Source organism: Suhomyces tanzawaensis, assembly GCF_001661415.1.
Source record: "Suhomyces tanzawaensis NRRL Y-17324 unplaced genomic scaffold CANTAscaffold_9, whole genome shotgun sequence".
Classification (NCBI taxonomy): domain Eukaryota; kingdom Fungi; phylum Ascomycota; class Pichiomycetes; order Serinales; family Debaryomycetaceae; genus Suhomyces; species Suhomyces tanzawaensis.
The window spans coordinates 210,054-231,148 of record NW_017963644.1 but is presented as its reverse complement, the minus strand read 5'-3'; the positions used below and the strand labels follow the sequence as shown (position 1 = coordinate 231,148).

General features: G+C 39.4%; 7 protein-coding genes and 1 non-coding gene across 8 annotated transcripts; 5 read left to right on the top strand and 3 right to left on the bottom strand.

The window, feature by feature from the left end:
• Positions 1-46: 46 nt before the first annotated feature.
• Positions 47-2,140, bottom strand: CANTADRAFT_57701 (long chain fatty acid oxidase; the record flags this gene model as incomplete). Its single annotated transcript, XM_020210725.1, has 1 exon — positions 47-2,140. The coding sequence occupies one exon, from the start codon at positions 2,138-2,140 to the stop codon at positions 47-49; it is 2,094 nt and encodes a 697-aa protein (XP_020061930.1).
• A 5,750-nt stretch (positions 2,141-7,890) lies between these two features.
• Positions 7,891-8,448, bottom strand: CANTADRAFT_8398 (uncharacterized protein; the record flags this gene model as incomplete). The annotated part of the gene is made up of 1 exon (XM_020211287.1): positions 7,891-8,448. One exon carries the CDS (start codon positions 8,446-8,448, stop codon positions 7,891-7,893), a length of 558 nt encoding a protein of 185 aa, XP_020061929.1.
• A 1,263-nt stretch (positions 8,449-9,711) lies between these two features.
• CANTADRAFT_92392 (uncharacterized protein) lies at positions 9,712-10,464 on the top strand (the record flags this gene model as incomplete). The annotated part of the gene is made up of 1 exon (XM_020211941.1): positions 9,712-10,464. One exon carries the CDS (start codon positions 9,712-9,714, stop codon positions 10,462-10,464), a length of 753 nt encoding a protein of 250 aa, XP_020061928.1.
• A 2,052-nt stretch (positions 10,465-12,516) lies between these two features.
• CANTADRAFT_t253 lies at positions 12,517-12,598 on the top strand. Its single transcript has one exon. It is a non-coding gene; the product is annotated as a tRNA-Ser (tRNA).
• Positions 12,599-13,224: 626 nt separating this feature from the next.
• On the top strand, positions 13,225-14,310 carry CANTADRAFT_57474 (NAD(P)-binding protein; the record flags this gene model as incomplete). The annotated part of the gene is made up of 1 exon (XM_020210699.1): positions 13,225-14,310. One exon carries the CDS (start codon positions 13,225-13,227, stop codon positions 14,308-14,310), a length of 1,086 nt encoding a protein of 361 aa, XP_020061927.1.
• A 989-nt stretch (positions 14,311-15,299) lies between these two features.
• SGA1 (glucan 1,4-alpha-glucosidase) lies at positions 15,300-16,943 on the top strand (the record flags this gene model as incomplete). The annotated part of the gene is made up of 2 exons (XM_020211940.1): positions 15,300-15,411; positions 15,481-16,943. The coding sequence occupies 2 exons, from the start codon at positions 15,300-15,302 to the stop codon at positions 16,941-16,943; spliced, it is 1,575 nt and encodes a 524-aa protein (XP_020061926.1).
• Positions 16,944-16,977: 34 nt separating this feature from the next.
• CANTADRAFT_57717 (putative ATPase) lies at positions 16,978-19,455 on the bottom strand (the record flags this gene model as incomplete). The annotated part of the gene is made up of 1 exon (XM_020210727.1): positions 16,978-19,455. One exon carries the CDS (start codon positions 19,453-19,455, stop codon positions 16,978-16,980), a length of 2,478 nt encoding a protein of 825 aa, XP_020061925.1.
• Positions 19,456-20,243: 788 nt separating this feature from the next.
• NCE103 (carbonate dehydratase) lies at positions 20,244-21,053 on the top strand (the record flags this gene model as incomplete). The annotated part of the gene is made up of 1 exon (XM_020207042.1): positions 20,244-21,053. One exon carries the CDS (start codon positions 20,244-20,246, stop codon positions 21,051-21,053), a length of 810 nt encoding a protein of 269 aa, XP_020061924.1.
• Between the last annotated feature and the right edge of the window lie 42 nt (positions 21,054-21,095).

Sequence of the window (21,095 nt, the reverse complement as noted above, 5' to 3'; positions counted from 1 at the left end):
GCACTTCAAATGATCTGCATTAAGCAACTTAACATCAAAGGCGAAATCAAAGTTTGATTTGAGGCTCCAAGTCTTTTGCAATACCCAATGCAACATGCCTTGCAATACTCATGGTCGAAATCATAGGATTAGCACCACTAGCAGTTGGCATAGCACTAGCATCTGCAACATAAATGTTCTTGCACTCAAAAAGCCTACCTTTAGTATCACATGCCCCATAGGCAGGTCCTTTTCCGGACATTCTGCAAGTGCTCATTTGATGAGCTGATCCAATTTTAGTGCCATAGACTTCGATTGGCGAATTAGCAATCTTATTCCTAAAGGCAACATAATCCGGATCAGTTTTAGTCCTCTCTTCCTTTGGTTTGGAGGACTTGAAGGTAAGTTTTGATGATTGTGGAGCAAGGATTTCTTCGGCACCTTGAATATATAACATATCTGCAGCAATTAACATGGTTTGTAAAAGAGCGTTTCTGTCAAACTTGTTGGCAGTATAGTCAACAATCATAGCATCTGGTCTTTTGGGATCAAAAGTTACGCTTCCACTAGTTGTATCTCTGGTAATTATCAACAAAGATGATAAACTGTTGTAACGCAATTGGAACCTCCTTGCATTGTCACTACCATCCCATGGCAAGAATGCCATATGGATCGAAGGGGCATGTATATTAGTTTCAATTTTTGCACCATGTGCTTTGCCATCTAAATCATCTTTCTCTGTGCAAACACTTGTCATGATTGGGTAATAGTGAGGATCGGATTTCACTCCCCTTCCAAAGTCGCCAAAAATCACCGTAACAGGATGCAACTTTAAGTTTTTGCCAATGTGTTTGTTCTTGAATCCCGAACGTTGTAATACAATGGGAGTATTCAATGAGCCACCACTTACAACAAATTTTCTTGGGCCTGTAATTGTGAACCTAGTGCCGGTGAGTTCGTTCTGACATAATACTGCAGTTGCTTTTCCATCATTGTGCAAAATCTGAATTACTCTTACTTGATCCATGAATTGACAACCATTATCCAGTGCTTCGCGCAACCAGAGTGCTTGAGCACCCTGTTTCACTCCGCGTTTGCAACCGAAGTTACACATTCCGCAATTGTGGGGATTATGGCCACCAGTGTTTTGGGCAATCTCTTTGACTGTGTAGCCTAACTTTCTACCACCCTCCAAAACAACTTTGTTGGATTGCGAATGGTCAAGGTTCTCCGAAGATGCACCCATTTTCTTCCATACGTAATCCATACATTGATCATAGCTTTCATTTGCAGCCCAATCAAGTCCGTAATCGTCATACCATTCCTTACGGACTTTGAATGGAGTCTTCAAGCATGCTGACCAATTTACGGTAGAACCACCTCCAAAGGTAGAGCCAGCTAACATAAATAACAGTTGGTCGGTGGTTGTCACTGCACCTTCATTTTCATACAATAATCTTGCTTCATTTTCATTGAAAGTGAATTCTGATTCGTGATAGTACTTTCCTTTCTCAAGAACAAGACATTTGTGACCTTGTTCTGATAATGTTTGTGCCACTACTCCAGCTCCAGATCCAGAGCCAATGATAAGGACATCAACATTTGGAATGGATAACACGTGGCCATCTGAAGTTGGCTTGTCCATCATTTCGTATCTGAACTCAGGCCTGGCTTGATTTTCGAACTCTCTAGTGTCTCTGCCAGGATATCCAATGGCAGCATTGTGTAAGTCTGTAGCATACCTTGCAAATCCAACTAGTCCCAAAGTGGTGAAAACTGAGTGTAACCGTCTTTTCAATGGAAGTGGGGAATCCCTCCAGGATTTCAACAATTCTTCCCTTTCTTTGATGGACATTTCTGAAATCAACTTAAGAGAGTTGGTGAATAATGGAGTGGCAAATCTTGACTGTAATAAAACGGCTAAGAATCTAAAGTCTCTCTGTGTCTTCGTGGGGGTGTAGCTTGCGCTGATCTGTTGCCTCACGAATTGTCTATATTCTGGAATTTGCGATGGTCTGCTATATCCTTTAAGGTACTCTTCCAATCTTTCTTTTGGGAAATCCTTATCCAAGTAAGGAAGGACGTTATCGACTGTAGTCTCGTGAACGACGGCATCCATGAGCAAAAGCACGGTGTCAATGTGCTCCTCCGTCACATCCATCGGCATAAGCGCTTCCTGTAAGTCAAACATTGTATTCCTGGGAGCTAGTTGAACAATTGAATCAGTGTTAATTCGAGTCGAGTCCTTTCCTTCTTTTATATCCGACACCTTGACCAGTTATCCGATGATTCTCTCAGACTCATATGACAATGCCTTCCCCACATAATGCGTTCCCCTCGGAAACCCGGAATTCAACAGCGGAATCCTGTGATTTTAGAACAGTATCAGGCCACAGACCAAGCAAAGTTGAGATCTATCACCGCCTAATCTGAGGTATAACAGGCACCAAAATCTATTGGTTTCCAACAACCTTTAATGAATAGTTGTGGGATTTGATTGATTGTAAATCCTCCCTAAGCCGAGCCAATATAAACTGCATACACGTTGTGAGGGTGTACTCAAACATTTAATATCGTAATTACCAATTTCTATCAAATCAGATGAGGGACACCTACATAATCAGATAGATCGGCTAGTTTGCATGCATGTACCTCGAGCTATATGATTGACCAACATTTTTTAAGGCTCTGGAGCTAATTAAGGTTCATACCGGAAGACTAGATATCCGGAAGTGATATGTCAATGCGGGGGAAACTGTGAAAAGGATCATTAATGAGGCAACCCACAAGGACACACTAGAATGACAATAGATCAGTCCCGTCTATAACTCTACACTATGTCTTTACAAGATTCCGAAATTTTGTAAGGTGGTTCAGACAAGGACTCCAGATTCTATTATTATTAGAATTCTTGAGACAAGGACGTTATAATATTTAACTTGAGCTATTATTGGAGATAAAAATATTGGGAACGGATTAATCTAGTAGATTTCCGTATCTTCTTCATGAAGTTCAATACAGAGGTAATATTCGAATTCTCGGCCGGAACTGAATGTTACACCGGCATCATGAAACAAAACCGGAATTGGTGACAAAAGAATCACAATATGACCTACTCTAAGTGAGTTAAGAACAGAATAATTAGATGGACTTCTTATGAATCTCGAGGAGTAGGAATTGATATATGAGATAGCTCTGTTGGGGAATTGTCTCACTTTAGTGAGCTTAAAAGATTAAATACTATTTAATGGATGGTGTTGCTTCAGCAATTGTATTACAGTATTGGCCTCATATTTCAAGTTTGAGGCTGTGACTAATTTTGGATTATGAAACCTGGAAACCTTTTTTCAATTACATGAGCTAAGGCAACTGTCTATACTGTAGACAATCATGGACATATTGAATTGAAGTATTACATATTAATCCTTATTTACTTGATTGAGTTAGCAAATCTTCGAGAAATAAAGAATTTATTCGAAAGTTAGCAAATCTTCGAGAAATAAAGAATTTATTCGAAAATATGTTTAAATGGCACTAGGTAACTGAAGAAATTTGCTCAGTATATAAGGTTTCGACCCGACAAGTCCTTCAGAAAGAGAGGAGTTCGTTAAGCAGCAGCGTTAAGTTCAACTAGTGGTGCTGAAAATTTAAGCAAAGCCCAGGGCCATTTTCACTATGGGGTGAGTATTCCGGTCCAGTACAGCATTCATAGCACAGTCTAAAATAATACAATTACCCAATAACCCACAGAATCAGATCCTGACCAGCTGCTACATCTTATCCAAGTGGCGATAGATATAAAATGTATTTTGCTTTCAAATAATTGTGATTGGTGGATCATAGTAAGGCAACAAAGAATATTGAGCAAAACATGTACGTTCTAGATTTTTTACTAAGAAATGCACTACTGAAAATTTCTTGATCTGAGTTTAGGTAAAGAAGATGAAATATTGAAGCATTTACAGCCACGTAACAGAAGTCAGTGATGGTCAAGCTTGAACTTTTGAAAATGTCATGATTAAGTTCTTGGCGAATACCTGTTGTAGTATATTAGACAATAGGGATGTTCAGATATATTTTTAGCTCCAGTGACTTATCCTCCTGAAAATTGCAGCTGGTCAATCTTGACCAATTCGGTCCATAACTATCAATACAACTGTTGATGATCCCTTACCTGACCCCCCTAAACTAATATTAGTCACGTGATTATATTTCGCAGCCAACAAAGTAGGCAGGAGCAGAAACAAGTATACGCCTTACAGGCTTAGATGCTTCAAAGCCTACAAGTTATAATAATTACATAACAGTTAAATGCTTCTAATTTAGCGATTTACTTCGCTGTTGCAAACAAGTAGCTTCTCAATTTGTGTTCTCACCTTGCAACGCTTCCATTTGTGCACTGGTTAAATTTTGCCTCGCCTTCCTTGAAATATGAGATCCCTTCTACAAAATCAACAAACTCATTACTCAAGAATACTCCGTTCCCGTCTTCCCAAGTTCAAGGCACGCAAGTTGAGAAAATTGTAGGCTATCTTCACTAGGACTCCAATGAGAATTCCCGAATACAAGCTGAGAGATTCATCGCCATTACTCTTGGTATTTAAGCTGGTGATAATTCAAATCGCATCTCTCTTGCATCTCAAGAGCGAATTGAAACAGATTCAATAAGCGGTGGCCCTGGAATATTAGGTTTCAACCCACATGACCATGAGAAGTTAATTACAAGCTCCATGCTAGCTTTCAGACAGTTCTAAAAATCACTCGTGTAAGCATCGAAGTTCAAATTTGGGACTAAGTTGTTCTACAGATTTAAATCTATCGATAATCATTTCTGTTCGTATGTATGTAAGCACAATGTAAAAAGAATCGAAATATTACAATAGTTCACAAAGCTTAAACTACTGAACTAGCAGGCTAACAGCCAGATTTCAACTCTTTTTCTTGAATTGGTGCAAAACCAAATCATACATTTTAACAATCTTGTATAAGTTCGGATTAATTGTTTGATCAACATATCCGATCTTTTCCTGTACAAGAAGGACTGACCCACATATTTATGGAAATCACAAGGTCTATCGGAACTGATACCTATCATAGAGTGCCTCAAAAGTATGCTAAGTACAAATACTTTCTATCTTCTCGATCCTAGTGTGTATGAATGGAAGTTTATGAGTGGTCTTAATTTCGAAGTTGCCATGAAATGTACAGACATATTCTTAACTGAGTACTTCTCAAGCGGAATAATTTATTGCAAGTTATTGTGGATTGTGCATTGTTTATTTAAACGCTAGCTGAGATTTTACGAGGCAGTAAGGTGGGGGGTATGATTTATTTCTTCGATGTTATTTCAATTTCTCCATTAGACGTTAATTTGATCTTTGCTCTCTGATAGATTTGGGTTCGAAGAAGGTTGTTTTTGAATTCCTGAGTATATTATAGATAAGAAGATTAGAAGTTGTTAAGTTTTTGATTTGAATCGAAAGTCAATTGCGTATTTCCAAGTTTTGTCTGTACGTATATGGATATAGATCAAATGTCTTAGTCTATTAATTGCATGAGTTGCATCTTGAGAAATATTGTAAGTTGAGTTCAATTTCGTTTTATTTGATTTTAATAATCATAATATGGACTTGAATAGTTTTTTAAGTCATATTAATTTAATAGATAATACAGTAGTAAGGGTAGTAAAGATTGGAAACATCCGTTCGAATGGTCAATGAAGAAGAAACTGGCGTTGCTTAAGAAGATTATTGTATATTGTAGCCATCTATCTGATTTGGTTTATATTTCGCTTAAGCTGTTCGACACTAATTCACCGCATGCAGACTTTGGAAACGTGAGATTACATTTTCAATTAGTAGTAGTGTTCAAGTGGTGTGAGGATATTAAACTTAGCTTGTAATTCTTATAGCTATTGAGTATTTGATTTCGAATTATGAGCATTTGAGCTGAATAGGTTGCATGGATGTTTGACCAACTATTGTGTCCTAGAGGTAAGAGTTGTTTCTGCAGAGTTCATTTAATATGATCCAAGGATCAGAATATTGGGAATGGATGTTTATCCTTTGTTTCACGTTCAATTTGATTCAATAGACGGCTTCTTCTTTGCCTACAAAATATACGCCTTCTTAATCTGAAAAAGATACAAAGCTTTGTTAAAGGACAAGGTCTTTCCTGCTAATAAATTAATTATAGTCTACTGAACTCCTGTCAGATTTAAGTCCTGAAGACAATTTCGAACATGTCAAAAAAGACCTGCTGAGTTTTGAGAACTTTATTGGCCTGACGAGCACCATTTGTGTTGGTCTACTTGTAAACCGGCTTGTCTTTCAAAGAGTTTTACCCTTGGAGTTATTTCCCAGCCCACTCAATATGACTTTGTTGCTTTGGAATCAGAGTATATCTGTTATTCTCCGAATTGTTGAGTTCGTTTATGAAGCCCAAAGAATATTGTAGGTACTATTAAAGATAACATTAAAATAGACTCTCAAATGGTTATTTCCCCGGGTTCAGTCAGGCCACAATTAGATATGGATAGTTTCATAGCCAGGAAGTTTTCGGAGCACTCAGAACAGAAGTTAATTCTTAAGAATCTCCCCAGAGTTTTCACCTCAAACTCAAGGTGGCAGTTGCCGCTATTCACGTTATTAATCTCCGTCCAGCATTTTAGGTGAACTTCTCATAAGCTTCAACAAGCCTCAAATACTTGCACCTAGACTCATTAGAAGCTTTTGTGGCTGTCGTAAAGCACAATAAGAGCGGGAAATTCCTGTTATGGTTGGAGTATGTGGTGGGGCATTGTGTTCATCACTTGACTTAATGTCCCCAGGAACGGATACGTAAGGCTTGCGAATCGCTTATCAAGCATTCTAGAAATTACAATGTCTTGCGATCACCCCTCAAGAACTGTTGATATTCTGGTTAAGTGCTCGGTTTCCGGAACTGAAAAAGCCTTCGGCCTTTTGCCCAGTTGATTTTTATAATTGTTGGAAAGACCTGATCTAGTTAGAGCATTAACCGATCAAAAGAGACATTTTGTGAAAACTACTTAGATTGCTTTCAGTTATATTCAGATCTTGTTTGTTGCTAATTCCCATGAAATGGAGGTAACGTTATTGTGCTCTTATTCTACTTTGCGTATGTTTCACTAAATCTACAAGGATAGTATAATCAAGAACGATCACTAGCAAATGGTAAAAGGGGGCTTGAGTAGCTGATTACCTATTGCTGTTTTACTACTCTGAAATAGAATATGCCAGGTGTGTTTTAATTCATTGAATTATAATTTATACTTGATATAATTTTCCTCTATTATGATATGGTGATATGAGTTAAATTGAAGTATGCGCCTTTTTTAATCTTCGCTAATGGGAAGGAAGCTACAATCTACTGGCTATATACTTATTGCAATGGATCACGCCATTATGGTCAAACCGTTATAATTTGATTAGTTTTTAAAGTTTGTTTTATGCTCATTTTGCAACTTGGTGCGCAACAAAAGGCACCTTGTAGAAGCAGCTCATGTTAGATAAGATTTTCATTAGGAACTTTGGCTGGACAAGAGGAAAGACAATTAGTTGGTGGTTGGAGGACGAGCATGGGCCTCCCCTTGTGCTCGTCGTTGCACCCATAACCTCCAAAGAGTCTTAATCAACTTGTCCAATTTGATGATAGTTGTATCATTTATAATCTGCGCCAGTGGGGCGACTAAGCTTCGTATGTTGCGAAGTTCTTCTGGGATGCTGAGGATTTCCCAACATTGCTGGGCTGGGGGCACCGAACGAAGACGTGTTCCACTGCCCTCATGTCCGGAGGGGTAGCTGCTTTGCATGTTGGACATGTCTGTTCATTGATAATGCGGTGGTTTTGGGATCCATGGTTGAATAGTTGTATGCCGTCGATGGCCCCTGACTACTTAAAGCTAAGGGTTTTGAGGCGCTTCCAAAATGATTTCCATCCGGTTGTGCCTATGTCTGGAAGACGTTCGTTCCATCTTCTCAGAATGAGTACCTGTTCCTTGGATTCTTTCATGCGTCTAGTTAAGCTTGTGAAGGTTGCCGCAGTAACGGGTTGGTCATCCCAGCCTAGGATGTTGTCGAGGAATCCTCTAGCCTTAGACATCCTCTTTGTATGGAGGTATTCTCTTTCCGCTTCCGTGAGATCCACATGTTGACAGAGTTCTTTCACCCTGAATGTTCTGGAGTAGTTGTCTCCCACGAGGAAGCAAAACCATCCGTGGCTGCCTGGGGTGATACTCTGTAATTTTCCTCTGAGGATAGCATAATGTATATGCTTAGTGCCGGTGAGGGTGTTGTAGATGTATAAAGCCCTTCTGGCTCTGAGTTGCAAGTCGATGTCGAGCACTCCATAGCCTCCATTCTCCTTTAATCCAAAGACTTTTTCCTTGCCAATACCTGGGAAGAGCCAGCTAATTTTTTGAGTTAACTGTTGTAACTTCGCTCTGGGCATTGGTGAGTGTAGGTCTCTAAAGTATAGCTTGGAGAACCAGTATGAATTTATCGCTTGTGCTCGGAGTGTGGCCGGGAGTTCCGTTATCAAGCGCGTTTTCATGAGATGCATGAGTTTGTTGATCTCATGAGTCCAATTGAGGTTCATAGGCTGAAGCCTAAGTACTCAATGGAGGACGCCGCGAGTTTCTTGACGGGGAAGTTGAGGATCGGGTGGCGTACCTCTTCCTCTGTCCCTTCCGCTTCTTCGTCTCCTCGTCTGTGGGTGGACCTCTTATATAGATGTGGGATTTATCTTGATTAAACTTGCTGCTAGACACTTGTTGGTAGTTATGGAGTTCGTCCGCAATTATCTGGAAGTCTAACGATTCTTCGATGAATAAGGCTATGTCGTCTGCCTAGGCAGAGTTGTTTAACCTGACTCCATGAAGGTAGCTGTTAGAGAAGCGGATTGAGTTAACCACTTTTTATCCGCATACTTTTTTTTTTTTGCTAATGGGAAGTATATTATAATCTACTGACTATATACCTATTGCTATGGATAACACACCATTATGGTCAAACCGTTATAATTAAATTAATTTTTGAATTCAATTTTGTTTTTTGATGATTTTTTGCAACTTTGTGCGCCACAGAAGGCACCTAATTGCTATTACGTAAAATAATACGTAATCTTTGTATCTCACTCTCACTCTTTTCATGGATGTAACGGTTTGAGATCACGTTACGGTTGATTACGTACGCTTATACGACTTGCTGACTAATTAAAGTTATGAGTTCGACAAAGAAGACATGTTAACCTCGGGTGTTGGAAGACATTAGACGAGAAGTCAGGTTATAAGGCAGTTGGATGCAGTTGATGACAAATGTCCTGAAACTGCTGACAAATGCAGAGAGACGATAGACGAGCAAAAGGATGCCGTACGAACGGAAGCAAGAAGTATAAAAGCGTAGCTTAGATTAGATTTAGGAAGACAAGGGGATTATTGAAGAACTCAAGAAGAGCAATAGTTCCTAAGTGACAGATTACTTAAGATTCAATATATTATTAAGAGTAATAGTATTTAAGATTAAGACGTTTCCAAAGAATTACATAAGCTACTGTTAGAGATACTATAGGACGGACGNTATAGTGAAGAGACATTTATTAGTAAGAGGTTACTAATAAAGCATTAGACACAGGACTTAAGTTTAATCTGTTACAGTTGGTAGCGCAGCTACGTTGAACCAGGGAAGTTGCAAAAAAGAGATAAGTCAGACGAATATGAAAAGTGAAACCGAAACCCCTACCACCGAACCAGAAGGTTCCAACCCAGGTGTCAATTACTTCGACATCTTAGGGCTTAACTCCACATGGTCCCCCCATGGAAAGGATAAGATGACCCTCTTTGATTACTTAGCCAACATTGAGGCTAGAATCCTGATGCTTAACGTTCCTTTCGAACCAATTGCTGTGGCAAGATGGGTTTCCTACCAAGTCGGTAGTGGTCCGGAAAGAAAACACTTGCACAAGTTGCTCAAAAGACACGAGCATCAAATGGAGACAATGGGTAAGGATCCAAATTCCATCTGGCCTGAATTTACGAGTTATGCCAGCCGGTTGCAACAGGGCAAAAACGATACGACGGATGAATTTTTTCGTCTCACCCAAGGAAACCTCCCAGTTAAGGAATTTAACAAACAGTTCAACCAGTTGTTGACCTATTCGGTCCCGGACTTCGATGAAGATATCCTTGTCCGGATGTACCAAGCGAAATTATCACCCAAGTTCGCTAGAGACTTTGTGGCTACTCGCCCAGAGACCCTAGGCGATGCAATGGAAATTGCGGTAGCTTGCGAAAGAGCCGCTAACTATATGTCTGGAAATTCTTACAGAAAACCTCATCAAGCTAAGCCAGCAGGACAAAGACCCTACGCTCCTAAATCAGGAAGCAAGGTGACCTGTTACAAGTGCAGCAAGGAAGGTCACATTCTGAGAAACTGTCCAGAAAACAAGAAAACTAGTTCAAAAAACTAGCGAAGTCAGTTGAAGGAGACTCTGACGGTAAACAAAACCTCTCCGTGGGAAAGGTCACTACCATCTCGGTGGCAGACGAGCTGAGTCCACCTAATGAGGAGTACAGTGAAGCTGAACTTAAACCTTATACCGGAATCATGAAGATTGATAACCAAAATTATGTAGCACTTGTCGACCCAGGTGCAATGGCCAATCTTATATCTAGAGAACTTGTTAGAAAATTAAAGGAAAGTGATTCTATTACAATCGTATCGCGGAAGAGAAAGCTGATTCTTAAAGGTTTTGCAGGAGGAAAGTTTGTAAGCAACGAAGAGATTGAATTACCATGGTTACAAGAAAGGTTGAAATTCGTTGTGATTGAAGATGACCAAACAGATACACCCATCATTTTGGGCAAACCGTTTGCGTTGAAACACGGTAACCGTTTAGATTGGAGTAAGGAAAATATGAACCTCCAAGGAGAAACACTAAATCTGTTAGATCAAATGATCTTGACAGGAGGAAATCCCTCTACGGAAATTAGGTTGATCAATAGCAGACAACTAAAGAAGGATTTGAAGAAAGAAGAGAAAATTCTGATGACTGGAGTCGTCATGGTGAATTCTGTGCATGAATGATAGGCACGAAGAGCGGAATTCAACCCCCGACTTCATTGCAGAAGAATATTCGGATGTTGTGACGAACACAGCACCAAAGGAATTGCCAGAGTTGGGAGAATACGTACATCGTATTACTTTACATGAAGGTAGGGATCCGCCAGCTAGAGCACCCTACAGATTATCCCAACCCGAACAAGAAGAGTTGGCAAAGCAAATAGCAACATGGTTAGAGACTGGCTTTATTGAAAGACGCCAATCACCATTTGCTGCCCCCGTCTTATTTGTCAAAAAGGCGTCGGGAGAACTAAGGTTATGCATGGACTATAGAGCCTTGAATAATCAGACTGTTAAGTCGAAGTTCCCATTACCCAGAATCGACGATATATTAGAGAACCTTGGACAAGCCAAGATCTTCTCGAAGTTAGATTTGATGTCAGGATATCATCAAATTAGAATCCACCCAGAGGATGTGGATAAGACTGCTTTTGTTACGAAAACAGATCAGTACGTTTGGAATGTCATGCCGTTTGGGTTGACCAACGCACCCAGAACATTCCAGTTAGCAATGAATAGGGTATTGGAAGATTACAAAGAGTTTGTAATGGTGTATTTGGATGATATATTAATTTACTCCAAAAACAAGGAAGAACATGAGAAGCATGTTAGACTAGTATTGAATAAGCTTAGAGAGAATAAGTTTATCGCCAAGTTAAAGAAGTGTGATTTCTTTAAAGAAGAATTGGAATACTTGGGCCATTGGATAGGAACCAAAGGAGTTCAACCACTTGAGAGCAAGATCAAAGCTATAGTGGAATGGCCAGAACCGAAAACGGTTAAGGAAGCACAGAGTTTCCTAGGAACAATAAACTATTATAGAAGGTTTATTGAAGGTTGCAGCAAGATTGCTAGACCTATAGTAGAGTTCATTAAAGGAACTGAAGAATGGAAAGAAACGCAAGGAAAAGCGTTCAGAGATTTAAAGGAGAAGTTGGTGACGGCACCAATCTTGATATCTCCAGACCCATCTAATTCATTTAGATTGACTACAGACGCGTCAGGGACAGCCATGGGTGCTACCCTCGAACAAGTCGACGATAAAGGAAAATTGTTAGGTGTTGTCGCTTATTTCAGTAAGAAAATGGAACCCAGACAACAGAGATACCTGGCACAAGAAAGAGAATTTTTGGCAATACATTCTAGTTTGCAACATTTTAGGAATTTACTACTTGGAAATAAGTTCTTACTCAGAACAGATCACTTCAGTTTGCAGTACCTACGGGAACAACCGAAGTATCCGCAGCAAAGGATAGCTAGGTGGCTCGAATATTTAGCGGAATTTGATTTCGACATCGTGCATATCCCAGGGACGCAAAACGTGGTCGCAGATGCCTTATCACGGCACGTCCAAGTAAACCAAGGACTTAAGTTTAATCTGTTACAATGGAGAAAAAGTGGCAACTTGTCCGAGTGGTTAAGGAGAAAGATTAGAAATCTTTTGGGCTTTGCCCGCGCAGGTTCGAATCCTGCAGTTGTCGTCATTTTTTTTTGTCTGATGTCGATGAGCCGAATGGGTTTTCAGAAGGGGTTGAACCAAATGACCCAAAGGCTCCTACTTTTTTGAAATTGTCTTTCGTTGTACTGTTTTCGGATCATAGACAAGTTTGAGAAATAGTTGTAGAAGCTTATGTACCTTTAGTAGAATCGTCTTGGTTGTGGTTCAGTATTGTATATCTCATATCCAATCAATGGAGCCATGATAGGCTCCAAAATAATGAAAGGAAAAGTAATAAAATGCCAGCAATCGCTATCACCGAAATCTCCGATTCATTAATAACAGTTGATACAAATACAGCTAGCATTTACTAATTGTAATGCAGGATGTAGCCGTGTGCAGAATTTCTTCTCTGGTTTGTTCCACTGCGGATTTGGAACTAGTGGTTAGCTGATGGCTGCTTTCGATGATTACAAAGCTTCTCCGAAAAGTCCGGGTATGATGCGAAAAGAGCCTGCATGCAAACAATTGTCAAGAATATTGGTAAGCCATAGTTTTAGCTTTGGGAGCTTTGCTATTGCTATACCGAAGTATTTAAAGTCATGCATCGAACGATGGATTCTTCAGTTAGTTCAATTGTTAACTATCAAACAAACAACTTTCAATAATATGCCAATCGAAGTCTTTCTTACTGGTGCTACCGGATATATTGGTGGTGAAGCCTTATACCAGCTCTTGAACAACCAAGATGGGATAGAATTCCATGTCACTGCATTGGTCCGTTCTGAAGAGAAAGGTGAAAAACTTAAGGCTGCAGCAAACAAACCCTCCAATACCAACAACTCTAAGGTGACTACTGCAATTGGTTGTTTGGATGACTTGGACCTCATTAAAGAATTGGTCAGCAAGAATGAAGTTATTATCAACACCGCTAATGTTGACCATGTTCCATCAGCCAAGGTCTTGGCTGAGGCTCTTCACACTTCTACTACTAAGAAGGTCTTAATCCACACTTCTGGTACCTCAGTCCTCGGTGATAGTTTGAGTGCTAGCAAGGGTCCATCAACTAAAGTTTATTCTGATTCGAAAGATATTGATGAGATCAACTCTTTGGCTCCAGAACAACCCCACAGACCAGTTGACGAAATTATTTTGGACATTCACAGTCACAACGAAAAGGTTACTACTGCAATCATCTGTCCTTCTAACATTGTTGGTATCAGCAATGGTTACGACAAAATAATTTCTGTTCAATCTCCTTTTTTGATCAGGCTTGCCAAAAAAAATGGAAAAGCTGTCACCTCCTACTCTGGTGAATATATCTGGAGTCATATCCACATCAAAGATTTGGGTGACTTGTACTACTTGATTTTGCAAAAGTTTCTCAACGGTGCATCTATTCCTGCTAACAAGGAAGGTTACTATTTTGGTGCTTACGCCCTTGAGAATGAAGGCACCCCTACCAAGGAGCCAAGTTCTATTGAGCACACTTGGAAGCAATTATCAGAATACATCGGTAAGAGTATGCACAAGAGGGGCTTGATCGGATCTGCAGAGGTCGTCGCATTTGAACCAGAACCTCTTGTTAAGCTTTCTGGAGACGAGTTTGCTCCATACTACTGGGGTACCAACTCTAGAAGTAGGGCTGACAATGGTTATGCTATTGGATGGAAGCCAAAGTACACAAGCATGGAAGAATACTGGAAGGCCATTGAACAGGATATTGATTACATCGAGAGTAACAACCAATGGTAAGCATAGAAGTGCACAATCTTTGCATTCTGTAGTTCAGAGTTTCTTTAGTTTTATAAAATCCAAGACTAGGCTATATCCGTAACCTTAAGTTTGTAGGAATCAAATCTACCGAGAAGTATCGTGGCAACTACATGATTTTTAATAGCAGATCCTTGATCAAGAAATAACGGCTCCAGCCACATATAATGTTTGGATAAAGTGAAACATAAGGTTCTCGTTAAGTTTTAAATTTTATACGATACACATTAGGCCATTGGTGAGTTATGGTTTATTTCCAATGGGCCTGAAATTGAAATGACGTAAAACCCGCTCGAAGAGGAAAAATCATGATTTGAGGTGCAAAGCAAGTGCCACACGAGCAATCGTGGTACTATTCTGAGGCGATGATAGCTCTACAACCCGCCTTCTCTCAATCGGCGTGAATACTTGGGGTTTGAATCCCTCACTGAAACTAGCTTTCAACCAATGATTCTGGCTCGCAACAGGCACGGTCATAGTCATAGATATTATCTACCCCACACCATCCTGTACACTACTCAGAAACGGCCCGAATGTGAAATAATAACAGTATGAGATAATATCAGCCCCAGCATGACATCAAATTCCTTCCCTTCACTTAGTTACCAAGTTGTCCTACTTGGCAAAACATGATCATATTTTGTTGTCGTGCCTATTCTTTCTGTCAATGATCCGAGGAATCCACAACTTTTTTATGGGGTGCAAAAAATCTGTTTGTGACCGGGCAGCGCTGATATATAAACAACATCCTACATTCCTTTCAACTATCATATTGCTAGAAACTACTGGTCACAGTTAGCTACATAGTCTTCCATTCATCTTAATTAAGCTCAGGCGTGTTTCAAGCAGATTTTTAGCTGGGGAACAATATTTGAGTAAGATTGCTAATTGAGGGCGGTTTATAAGAGACCCATCGGCTCTTATCAAAATATACACACTTGGTTCCTAAAGGCATTACCAACCATTTAGTAATGAAGGTCCATATCAGTCACATCTGCTATTGCTTTCTCTTGTTGAATTCGGCTTTTGCCTTATACGTTCCTAGACTTAGTACCAGCCCTGTCCTGTTTAGTTCAGTGCAGGGTCAGTCAATCTTTAAACTCCTAAGAGATCAGGTTATCAGGTTTTCAGCAGTTTCCATTTATGATAAAGATAATATTCGCAACAACAACTTTGAAACTTGGATTATCAAACAGAAGGAAGTCTCGTTCCAAGGTATTCTCAATAACATTGGAGGTATAAGTGATTTCTTGAATGAAACAGAGGTGGCAAAAGGTGCAGTGATTGCTTCACCTTCTAAAAATGATCCTGATTACTTTTATCAATGGACTCGTGATGCTGCTTTAACTATAAAATCTTTAATTTACTATATCCAAGATGCAGAATTTGAAGGTGTTGACCATATCAAGCTGATTGTTGAATCATACATTGAGAATAATTATTATCTTCAAAGATTAGATAACAAATCAGGGAGATTTGATGATGACTCGAAGTCTGGTTTGGGAGAACCCAAGTTCCATGCAGATAATACTGCCTTCAACGAACATTGGGGTAGGCCTCAAAGAGATGGCCCTGGATTAAGGGTCATCACAATTTTGAGCTACCTCAGTTTATTAGACAAGTTTGAAAAAGGTGTTGGAAACACATTCTTGGGATCGAAGGAATTCATCTATCAAGAGATAGTTAAGCCAGATCTTATCTACATATCTAAGAATTGGCAAGAAGAAGGATTTGATCTTTGGGAAGAGATTAGCTCATTACACTTCTTTGGTTCAATTACTCAATTAAGAGCACTCAAGGATGGTGTCCGCGTAGCGAAGGAGCTCAAAGATGATCCAGACTTCATTGAAACTTTGCAGAACACCTATGATGACTTGAAAGCATTCATTGTGGAAATCTCTGGTTATGCCCCTGAATCTCATCCTTATATCATTGAAACCCCTTCATATTTGAAGTCTGGGAAGCGTAGCGGTTTGGATTCTGCTGTTCTTCTTGGTTCAATTCATTCTCATAACATCGAGTCAAATGACCATGCAGATGTTCCATTTGATGTGACTGATGGACGAATTCTCAACACTTTGAGTGCCATGGTTGGTGACATGAAGTACCGCTATCCAATCAACCACAATAAAATTGGCTTCGAAAGAGGAATTGGTGCTGCATTAGGGCGTTACCCTGAAGATGTGTATGATGGACATGGAACGTCAGAAGGAAATCCTTGGTTTTTATCAACTGCAACAGCGGCTGAAGTGATTTATAAATTTCTTTATAAATTAGGCAAAAATCGTGAAAATATTGTTGTTAATTCTGAAAACAAAGATTTCTTTAAAGATTTTATCGATATAGAAAGAATTGAAACGGAAGCTGATGCTCAAATTGTGATTCCATATGGCTCTACTACTTATGTCAGTTTAACACGGAACCTCTTTCACTATTCAGACTCATTTTTGGAGATAATCAAAGATCATGTTGATAATAGCGGACATATGTCCGAACAATTTAATAAGTATCACGGTTATATGCAAGGTGCTACGGACTTAACTTGGAGTTACAGTGCTGTATGGAACTCATTCAGATGGAGGGAAAGAGCTTCAAGAACATTAAATAAGATTTAGAATAGCTAATACAAAGGTGTATGTGTTACCAAAATTACTTATCCATATTATTTAAGGTCTCAAAAGAGGAGACGTTTCTCAGGTTGACAATATTCTCTCTTTGGTATGACAATTCAGATCTATCCAATAACTCTTTTATTTCATTCTTTGTTAATCTGAAAATCACTTCTTTGTCTGATCCAAACGAATACTCGTAGCTTGGTACATTGTCGTCACTTTCTATCTCACCATACAGCTTAAAACTCGATTTAGAGAATTCTAGCATACTTTTCACGTCAATTAAAGTGTTGCTGTTTCTATCGTTTTCCTCAATAATCTTCTTCAACTTCTGGAATTTGAACTCACCCATCTGGATAACCAATTTTTCCAAGAAACGCTTGGACGACGACTTGCTTATCAAGATTTCCTCGATAGAGTTCTTCACCAAAAATCTGAATATCTTCACTGGCTTTGTTTGTCCTATTCTATGGACTCTGTCAATAGCTTGTAAATCCATCTGGGGATTCCAATCATTGTCAAACAAGATAACGGAGTCGGATGCAGTAAGGTTAATGCCCAAACCTCCCGCTCTAGTGGATAATAAAAATATTGGAGTAGTTGAATCTTCATTGAAGCGCTTTATCTCATTATCTCTATCTCCCTGGCTATAACTTCCATCTATTCGTGAAACTTGAATCTTCTTATAATTAAACCAGTCATGCAACAAATCTAACAACTTTGTGAACTGAGAAAAGATCAATACTTTGTGCTTTTTCAGCATTAGTTCGGTACAAAGTTGATCTAGCACCTGGATCTTTGCGGAATTTTTATATAGAATTTTCATGAATTGCTTCTCATCTGTCAGCTTGCCTTCTGAGTGGTCGAATGGTTCATAGTAAATATAAGGCGAATTGCAGATGTTCCTTAGTTGCATCATTGAATTTTGCAAGGATAAATTATTGATATCCTTTATGATCTTTGAGTACACCAACCTCAATATTAAATCTTGCTTTTTCGATTTCGGAAGATTCTTTTGTTTCAATACAGACTCTAGAGAAGAGTTGTCATTTTCTTTAGTAGTGGGTACAGGTGCAGGCACCACAGCCAGCTCAAATTCGTCATCTGATTCAGCTTCCTTATAATTCTGCGATTTGGAAGTAGTATCCAAATTTGGCTCCCTGAGTAGAAATTTGTCAATCAATGCATAATCTTGTTTCGTTTTGAATTCCTTGGGGTAGTTATAGTTTATGTATTCTTTCATAGCAATTTCAATTAGGCCCGAGGAAAGCTTATTATCGAGAGCATCCTGATACAATTTCCTCTGCAAAGGGGTCAATGGAATATGTATTAGGTATTCCTTCTTGGGGGGTAAGGATTTGATCACATCTCTTTTAAGTCTCCTAAGAATGAATGGTTTCAATATTGTGTGCAAGTTCTTTACAAGATTTTCCTGAATGTTGAGCTTAATTAATCGCCTGGTCTCTTCGTCAGTTCCATCCTGGTCATCGTTCTCAAATTTAGTTAGTTCATCGAAGTTAAACCATTGTTGGAATAATTCTAGATCATGAAAAATATCTGGCAAAATGAAATTTAGCAATGACCATAACTCATTCAAGTTGTTTTGCAATGGTGTACCAGTTATGAGAAGCCTATTAGAGACATTAAGCTTTTTCAAAAAGCGAATTAGCGTACAGTCATTATTCTTTAGTCTGTGTCCTTCATCCACAATCAAGTAACTCCAGTTAATTAAATTAAACTTCTTGAAATCCCTTATTGATATTTCATATGAAGTTACTATGATATTGGTTTTTTCTTTTGAGACTAGATTCTTGATATTGATAGATGAACGTTCCTCTTTTGAACCACTATATTTGAAGATTTTGATTTCCGGAGCAAATCTTCGCACTTCGTTAACCCAGTTTGATACAGTTGACAACGGTACCACAATTAAAAAAGGACCCTTAATCCCCTGTTCTATCAAAAAGGCTAGAAATGAAATGCACTGTAGCGTTTTGCCCAATCCCATCTCATCTGCGAGAATTCCATTCAACCCATTCTCAAAAAGGGTGCTCAACCACTGCAAACCCTCCAATTGGTAATCTTTCAAAGTTCCGCCTGTAACCAACTTAGGTTGTGACATCAGCGCTTTAGTCTGGGAGTCTTCAATCGCTTGTCGCGTAGCTTTGGTCGAGCCAGCTATGTTGCTCGATAGCATGGTTGTGATATCTTGTTGTTTCTTAATTTTCCTCTTCTTTTTAGATGGTTCCTTTTGTTCATTCGATTGATTATCGTCCCGCACATTGTTCAGATTGAGACTTCTTTGCAATATATTATCAGCTATAATTTGGGAGTAAACCTGTGATTTCTGGATCAAATTATTGAGCCTTTCAAATTTGTGGTGCTTAGATAACCCATTAAATTCCTGTTGCTCTTTCGAATCAGTTTTCGATAAGCCCTGCTCCTTTATTATCGAACTGATATCCACCTCTGTGGGCGGAGTCGATTCATATCCATCGTTGCTTGAAATATCCATCTTATAGTGATCCAGCTAAGGGATCCATCGCCAATTAAGACGCGTCAATCACGTTGTTAATATCACGTGACAATTCACTATGATGACTCCCTATGACTCGGTACATGCACAGTTGATCTAACACATTTTTCTGATCCGGAAATGTCCATTCCGATTGGTAATGAACTCAACTCTGGCGTGAATGATTTCTAATTATAAGTTTGCAATTCTCTTCAAAACACCCATCTATTAACAATGGAGTCTCACTTTTGACACAGTTTCTTAATTGAGGTTGTCTTAGACGTATGTTCCTGATCGTCAAGTTAACGAATAAGACAAGTCGGGATTTTCTGCTTCTTATCGCCCACAGTTTTGTGTATTGATCACATCAACATTTGTTGGCCCAAATCTAGCACTATTATTGGTTGACATTACAGGTTATACCAATTACCTCATCGATAACCTGTAAAAAACTCCGAATCCCTCATCCAAAAAAGAAACTTTACTATGATTCGGCCAGTCAACTGAGTAATCTACTACACAATAGGCTGAGAGCATGGCCTGGAATACATTAATCTACTGTTCCTTATGTGCATAATTACACACGAAAGCTTAACATTATAAAAAAAATAAACAGTCAACAAATTGAGGCGAGTGTGTGACGACATATATAATTACCCAATATTTACCTCCGGTGGAAACTATATAAAAGGCCATACACAGTGACTTTGTGGAAACGGAATATTCAGCGTCAAGTAGCTGGCGTAGCTCGACAACACTTCAAGTCAATCCATAATTCCAGTATCACCATGGGCAGAGAGAACATCGCACACTATCAATTGGAGAAGGATCATGAAACTGATTTGGTGGTTTTGCCATCGGAAGAAGAGGTCAAGGATGAGAGAAGGGCTCCAGTGAAGAAGCAAACCTCCCACTCCAACTTCCCCTTCTCGTTGTCGAAGGAGTCTACTATGGCTGATTATTTGCACAACAACCAGTACTACGTGGACTCCATCAAGCACAACCATTCAAACCAAATTTTTGATTTGAATGGGAAGGGTCAATCACCTCACACCTTATGGATCGGCTGTTCGGATTCGAGAGCAGGCGAAGCTTGCTTGTCAACTTTGCCTGGTGAAATCTTTGTCCACCGTAATATCGCCAACGTGGTTAATGCCAACGATATTTCATCTCAAGGTGTGATCCAGTTCGCAGTTGATGTGTTAAAGGTCAAGAAGATCATCGTCTGTGGCCATACTGATTGTGGTGGTGTTTGGGCTTCTTTGTCATCGAAAAGAATCGGCGGTGTCTTGGACTTGTGGTTGAACCCAGTCAGACATATCAGAGCTGCAAACTTGAAGTTGTTGAACGAGTATAACCTGAACCCAAAGGAGAAGGCCAAGAAGTTGGCGGAACTCAATGTTATCGCTTCGGTTACTGCGTTGAAGAGACACCCAAGTGCTTCAATGGCGCTCAAGAACGGCCAAATTGAAGTTTGGGGGATGATGTACGATGTTGCCACTGGATACCTTTCTGAGGTTCAAATTCCAGATGACGAATTTGAGGATTTGTTCCATGTTCATGATGAGCAACACGAAGATGACTTCAACCCACACTGAGGAGTTGTCAGTAAGTGTGGCTGTGGTGTCTAATTTTTAGTG